Genomic DNA, 7,955 nt, shown 5'->3' on the forward strand with positions numbered 1-7,955 from the left:
GTGGTCCTAGCAACACTTCCTCATACCTGTTCACAAGTCTACAACTTAGAAGGTGGTCCTAGCAACACTTCTTCATACCTGTTCACAAGTCTACAACTTAGAAGGTGGTCCTAGCAACACGTCCTCATACCTGTTCACAAGTCTACAACTTAGAAGGTGGTCCTAGCAACACTTCCTCATACCTCTTCACAAGTCTACAACTTAGAAGGTGGTCCTAGCAACACTTCCTCATACCTGTTCACAAGTCTACAACTTAGAAGGTGGTCCTAGCAACACTTCCTCATACCTGTTCACAAGTCTACAACTTAGAAGGTGGTCCTAGCAACACTTCCTCATACCTGTTCACAAGTCTACAACTTAGAAGGTGGTCCTAGCAACACTTCCTCATACCTGTTCACAAGTCTACAACTTAGAATGTGGTCCTAGCAACACTTCCTCATACCTGTTCACAAGTCTACAACTTAGAAGGTGGTCCTAGCAACACTTCCTCATACCTGTTCACAAGTCTACAACTTAGAAGGTGGTCCTAGCAACACTTCCTCATACCTGTTCACAAGTCTACAACTTAGAAGGTGGTCCTAGCAACAAAGAAGGTTCTGACCTGAGTTTGAGGCTTTCGGCCAGCTTCTCTGCTTCTTCAATGGCTTTCTTGAAGTTGTTGGTGCCCAGCATGGTCATGTAGTATTCCTTTGGAGTCAATTCACAAACACATTTTGTTGACCTACAAATGATATTCACCTATTTCCAGAGCAAAATAACCACTGATGATGATAATAATGTTCACCTGAGCCAAGGCTGTGGTTGTGGCTTGTGCAGCCCTTTGAGACATGTGTGTGCGAATGAATGAATGTGGAAATAGTGTCAAAGCGCTTTGAGTTCCTTAAAAAGGTAGACAAGCGTATAACCATTTACATTTCTGATAAAGGGCCATATAAATAGACTTTGATTGACTGATTGCTATACACTGTCTGTTGGAGCTGATTACAATCACAAGCAAAAGCAATGAAACAGGTGGTGTCTCTGTTAAGGACTCTCAAATGTACACAACCAACAGGTGGTGTCTCTGTTAAGGACTCTTAAATGTACACAACCAACAGGTGGGGTCTCTGTTAAGGACTCTCACATGTACACAACCAAAACAATCAAGAAAATGGCCAAATCAAATTATTGTCAACACAATGATCAGAGATACCTTTATTATCGCACTCAAAAGTACTTATACTCACACTCAAATCTTTTAACCAAGTTGTACTTTTGTAATAAATACAGACTTTCTTGGCGTAGGAAACATGAAATAGTCTTCTGGCTTTGTAAGAGCCTAATTCTTTCTTTATGAAACTATCACTTATCGTCTTCCATTGTCATCTGTTGATTGTTTTAGGAAATGCAAATTACATCATTTTGTTTGCTTTCTGCTTCATGACTTCACTTCCTGTTGAAGACACCTCCACCTGTTTCAACTTGACACTTTACTACAATGTGAAGACACCTCCACCTGTTTCAACTTGACACTTTACTACAATGTGAAGACACCTCCACCTGTTTCAACTTGACACTTTACTACAATGTGAAGACACCTCCACCTGTTTCAACTTGACACTTTACTACAATGTGAAGACACCTCCACCTGTTTCAACTTGACACTTTACTACAATGTGAAGACACCTCCACCTGTTTCAACTTGACACTTTACTACAATGTGAAGACACCTCCACCTGTTTCAACTTGACACTTTACTACAATGTGAAGACACCTCCACCTGTTTCAACTTGACACTTTACTACAATGTGAAGACACCTCCACCTGTTTCAACTTGACACTTTACTACAATGTGAAGACACCTCCACCTGTTTCAACTTGACACTTTACTACAATGTGAAGACACCTCCACCTGTTTCAACTTGACACTTTACTACAATGTGAAGATACCTCCACCTGTTTCAACTTGACACTTTACTACAATGTGAAGACACCTCCACCTGTTTCAACTTGATACTTTACTACAATGTGAAGACACCTCCACCTGTTTCAACTTGACACTTTACTACAATGTGAAGACACCCCCACCTGTTTCAACTTGACACTTTACTACAATGTGAAGACACCGCCACCTGTTTCAACTTGACACTTTACTACAATGTGAAGACACCTCCACCTGTTTCAACTTGACACTTTACTACAATGTGAATATCTCAGTTTGTGACCTTTTTTAATGTCTCTTGTTTTCCTGTTAGCATTCAGGCTAGCTTGGAAGCTAACATACATGGTTATTATCAACAGGTCACGCACACACTTCATGTGTCCTGGGCTTCAAGGTCAAAGGTGAAAGGTCGTACCGACTGCTGCTTGAAGTCTGCTCTCTTCTTCAGCAGGTCGTACACAGTCAGGTACTTCATGTAGAAGACGTAAGCTTTCTCCTCGTCTCTCTCCAGGCGACACTCCTCTGCTGCCTTGAAGAGTTTGCAGGCGCTCTGAACATAACTGAACATATGTACAGTGTTATGTCAATATACATATATGTACAGTACATTCATGTCTGAACATAACTACAGTGTTATGTCAATATACATATATGTACAGTACATTGATGTGTGAACATATGTACAGTGTTATGTCCATCCATCCATCTTCTTCCGCTTATCCGAGGTCGGGTCGCGGGGGCAGCAGCTTAAGCAGGGAAGCCCAGACTTCCCTCTCCCCAGCCACTTCGTCCAGCTCCTCCTGGGGGATCCCGAGGCGTTCCCAGGCCAGCCAAGAGACATAGTCTTCCCAGCGTGTCCTGGGTCTTCCCCGTGGCCTCCTACCGGTCGGACGTGCCCGAAACACCTTCCTCGGGAGGCGTTCGGGTGGCATCCTGACCAGATGCCCGAACCACCTCATCTGGCTCCTCTCGATGTGGAGGAGCAGCGGCTTTACTTTGAGCTCTCCCCGAATGACAGAGCTTCTCACCCTATCTCTAAGGGAGAGCCCCGCCACTCGGCGGAGGAAACTCATTTCGGCCGCTTGTACCCGTGATCTTGTCCTTTCGGTCATGACCCAAAGCTCATGACCATAGGTGAGGATGGGAACGTAGATCGACCGGTAAATCGAGAGCTTTGCCTTCCGGCTCAGCTCCTTCTTCACCACAACGGATCGATACAGCGTCCGCATTACTGAAGACGCCGCACCGATCCGCCTGTCGATCTCACAATCCACTCTTCCCCCACTCGTGAACAAAACTCCGAGGTACTTGAACTCCTCCACTTGGGGCAAGATCTCCTCCCCAACCCGGAGATGGCACTCCACCCTTTTCCGGGAGAGAACCATGGACTCTGACTTGGAGGTGCTGATTCCCATCCCAGTCGCTTCACACTCGGCTGCGAACCGATCCAGTGAGAGCTGAAGATCTTGGCCGGAGGAAGCCATCAGGACCACATCATCTGCAAATAGCAGTGACCTAATCCTGCAGCCACCAAACCAGATCCCCTCAACGCCCTGACTGCGCCTAGAAATTCTGTCCATAAAGGTTATGAACAGAATCGGTGACAAAGGGCAGCCTTGGCGGAGTCCAACCCTCACTGGAAACGTGTCCGACTTACTGCCGGCAATGCGGACCAAGCTCTGACACTGATTATACAGGGAGCGAACTGCCACAATAAGACAGTCCGTTACCCCATACTCTCTGAGCACTCCCCACAGGACTTCCCGGGGTACACGGTCGAATGCCTTCTCCAAGTCCACAAAGCACATGTAGACTGGTTGGGCAAACTCCCATGCACCCTCAAGGACCCTGCCGAGAGTATAGAGCTGGTCCACAGTTCCACGACCAGGACGAAAACCACACTGTTCCTCCTGAATCCGAGGTTCGACTATCCGGCGTAGCCTCCTCTCCAGTACACCTGAATAGACCTTACCGGGAAGGCTGAGGAGTGTGATCCCACGATAGTTGGAACACACCCTCCGGTTCCCCTTCTTAAAGAGAGGAACCACCACCCTGGTCTGCCAATCCAGAGGTACCGCCCCCGATGGCCACGCGATGTTGCAGTGTTATGTCAATATACATATATGTACAGTACATTGATGTGTGAACATATGTACAGTGTTATGTCAATATACATATATGTACAGTACATTGATGTGTGAACATATGTACAGTGTTATGTCAATATACATATATTTACAGTACATTGATGTGTGAACATATGTACAGTGTTCCATGTACAGTACATTGATGTGTGTACAGTGTTCCATGTATAGATTGAAGGGTGTCACACACTTTCTTGTGCTGATCTTGTCTGCCTTGACTTCAGCCTTCTTGTTGAGCTCTCCCAGGTTAGTGGACAAGTACAAGTCCTTGGCTCCAGTGGACACAGCAGGCATGATGTTCAGTCACAGCTGCTCATCCCTGACAAACACACACACACACACACACACACTAGGGTTGTAAATATACCACAGTATCGCAGTACTAATCAATCAAAAACACTACTATACTCTGTCTGAAAAGTACCTGTTTCCCATATTTCTTTTTTTTTAACGGCCATGACAGCGCATCATCACGTGGTGACATTGCTGCTTTACAAGCAGAGGAGCGTGTTCACACACACACAGAGTACTTACAAGCAGACACAGTGTGTAGACAGAAAAGGAGAATGGATGCATTTTGGTGTAAAAAGTCAAGATAAAGGTGAAGTTATAACACTCAGGAAGAGGTGCTTTAAGACATGGCTAGCTAGCTAGCTAGCGGCTAACATCCACCCACAGTGTTTTAGCTACTTCTAAATCACTAATCCTGGCCTCCGTGGCCACAAATAAAGTACATTTCTTACAAGTCACATTATCACTGGAGGACAAGGAATAGCTAAACATGTTTCACTACACACCGTAGCTCACCGGCATCACAATGTAAACAAACGCCATGGGTGGATCTACACCTGACATCCACTGTAATGATACCAAGTACAGTAGCATATCTAGTCGATACTACTATGATTACGTTGATATTTTTTTAGCATCGCAACATCTTTTGTTTTTAAAAAACGTACATTATGTTTATAAAGTCAGTATAGATGGACTTAATGCCAACATTTATTAGTCAAAGATGGATTTAATGCCAACATTTATTAGTCAAAGATGGACTTAATGCGAACATTTATTAGTCAAAGATGGACTTAATGCCAACATTTATTAGTCAAAGATGGACTTAATGCCAACATTTATTAGTCAAAGATGGACTTAATGCCAACATTTATTAGTCAAAGATGGACTTAATGCCAACATTTATTAGTCAAAGATGGACTTAATGCCAACATTTATTAGTCAAAGATGGACTTAATGCCAACATTTATTAGTCAAAGATGGACTTAATGCCAACATTTATTAGTCAAAGATGGACTTAATGCCAACATTTATTAGTCAAAGATGGACTTAATGCCAACATTTATTAGTCAAAGATGGATTTAATGCCAACATTTATTAGTCAAAGATGGACTTAATGCCAACATTTATTAGTCAAAGATGGACTTAATGCCAACATTTATTAGTCAAAGATGGACTTAATGCCAACATTTATTAGTCAAAGACGGACTTAATGCCAACATTTATTAGTCAAAGACGGACTTAATGCCAACCTTTATTAGTCAAAGATGGACTTAATGCCAACATTTATTAGTCAAAGATGGACTTAATAACAACATTTATTAGTCAAAGATGGACTTAATAACAACATTTATTAGTCAAAGATGGACTTAATGCCAACATTTATTAGTCAAAGATGGACTTAATGCCAACATTTATTAGTCAAAGATGGACTTAATGCCAACATTTATTAGTCAAAGATGGACTTAATGCCAACATTTATTAGTCAAAGATGGACTTAATGCCAACATTTAATAGTCAAAGATGGACTTAATGACAACATTTAATAGTCAAAGATGGACTTAATGCGAACATTTAATAGTCAAAGATGGACATAATGCGAACATTTAATAGTCAAAGATGGACTTAATGCGAACATTTAATAGTCAAAGATGGACTTAATGCCAACATATATTAGTTAAAGATGGACTTAATGCCAACATTTATTAGTCAAAGATGGACTTAATGCGAACATTTAATAGTCAAAGATGGACTTAATGCGAACATTTAATAGTCAAAGATGGACATAATGCCAACATTTAATAGTCAAAGATGGACTTAATGCGAACATTTAATAGTCAAAGATGGACTTAATGCGAACATTTAATAGTCAAAGATGGACTTAATGCGAACATTTAATAGTCAAAGATGGACTAATGCCAACATTTATTAGTCAAAGATGGACTTAATGCCAACATTTATTAGTCAAAGATGGACTTAATGCCAACATTTATTAGTCAAAGATGGACTTAATTCCAACATTTATTAGTCAAAGATGGACTTAATGCCAACATTTATTAGTCAAAGATGGACTTAATGCCAACATTTATTAGTCAAAGATGGACTTAATGCCAACATTTAATAGTCAAAGATGGACTTAATGCCAACATTTATTAGTCAAAGATGGACATAATGCCAACATTTATTAGTCAAAGATGGACTTAATGCCAACATTTAATAGTCAAAGATGGACTTAATGACAACATTTAATAGTCAAAGATGGACTTAATGCGAACATTTAATAGTCAAAGATGGACATAATGCGAACATTTAATAGTCAAAGATGGACTTAATGCCAACATTTAATAGTCAAAGATGGACTTAATGCCAACATTTAATAGTCAAAGATGGACTTAATGCGAACATTTAATAGTCAAAGATGGACTTAATGCGAACATTTAATAGTCAAAGATGGACATAATGCCAACATTTAATAGTCAAAGATGGACTTAATGCGAACATTTAATAGTCAAAGATGGACTTAATGCGAACATTTAATAGTCAAAGATGGACTTAATGCGAACATTTAATAGTCAAAGATGGACTTAATGCCAACATTTATTAGTCAAAGATGGACTTAATGCCAACATTTATTAGTCAAAGATGGACTTAATACCAACATTTATTAGTCAAAGATGGACTTAATGCCAACATTTATTAGTCAAAGATGGACTTAATGCCAACATTTATTAGTCAAAGATGGACTTAATGCCAACATTTATTAGTCAAAGATGGACTTAATGCCAACATTTATTAGTCAAAGATGGACTTAATGCCAACATTTATTAGTCAAAGATGGACTTAATGCCAACATTTATTAGTCAAAGATGGACTTAATGCCAACATTTATTAGTCAAAGATGGACTTAATGCGAACATTTAATAGTCAAAGATGGACTTAATGCCAACATTTATTAGTCAAAGATGGACTTAATGCCAACATTTAATAGTCAAAGATGGACTTAATGCCAACATTTATTAGTCAAAGATGGACTTAATGCCAACATTTATTAGTCAAAGATGGACTTAATACCAACATTTATTAGTCAAAGATGGACTTAATGCCAACATTTATTAGTCAAAGATGGACTTAATGCCAACATTTATTAGTCAAAGATGGACTTAATGCCAACATTTATTAGTCAAAGATGGACTTAATGCCAACATTTATTAGTCAAAGATGGACTTAATGCCAACATTTATTAGTCAAAGATGGACTTAATGCCAACATTTATTAGTCAAAGATGGACTTAATGCCAACATTTATTAGTCAAAGATGGACTTAATGCGAACATTTAATAGTCAAAGATGGACTTAATGCCAACATTTATTAGTCAAAGATGGACTTAATGCCAACATTTAATAGTCAAAGATGGACTTAATGCGAACATTTATTAGTCAAAGATGGACTTAATGCGAACATTTATTAGTCAAAGATGGACTTAATGCGAACATTTAATAGTCAAAGATGGACTTAATGCGAACATTTATTAGTCAAAGATGGACTTAATGCCAACATTTATTAGTCAAAGATGGACTTAATGCCAACATTTATTAGTC

At 39.9% G+C, this 7,955-nt stretch overlaps 1 protein-coding gene across 2 annotated transcripts in view; it reads right to left on the minus strand.

Moving 5' to 3' along the window:
• The window catches only part of usp8 (ubiquitin specific peptidase 8), a 46,178-nt gene that overhangs the window by 36,188 nt on the left and 2,035 nt on the right, over nucleotides 1-7,955 (minus strand). For both annotated transcript variants that reach the window (XM_061974676.1, XM_061974675.1), the window contains exons 2-4: nucleotides 4,256-4,384; nucleotides 2,337-2,481; nucleotides 602-687 (exon numbers count right to left, since the gene is read on the minus strand). In XM_061974676.1, the coding sequence (XP_061830660.1) occupies nucleotides 602-687; nucleotides 2,337-2,481; nucleotides 4,256-4,359 (335 nt within the window). In that variant the 5' untranslated portion in view covers nucleotides 4,360-4,384. The remainder of the gene's footprint in view (nucleotides 1-601; nucleotides 688-2,336; nucleotides 2,482-4,255; nucleotides 4,385-7,955) is intronic.

The sequence above is a fragment of the Nerophis lumbriciformis genome, linkage group LG15 (genome assembly GCF_033978685.3).
Source record: "Nerophis lumbriciformis linkage group LG15, RoL_Nlum_v2.1, whole genome shotgun sequence".
In the NCBI taxonomy this organism is placed as follows: Eukaryota; Metazoa; Chordata; class Actinopteri; order Syngnathiformes; family Syngnathidae; genus Nerophis; species Nerophis lumbriciformis.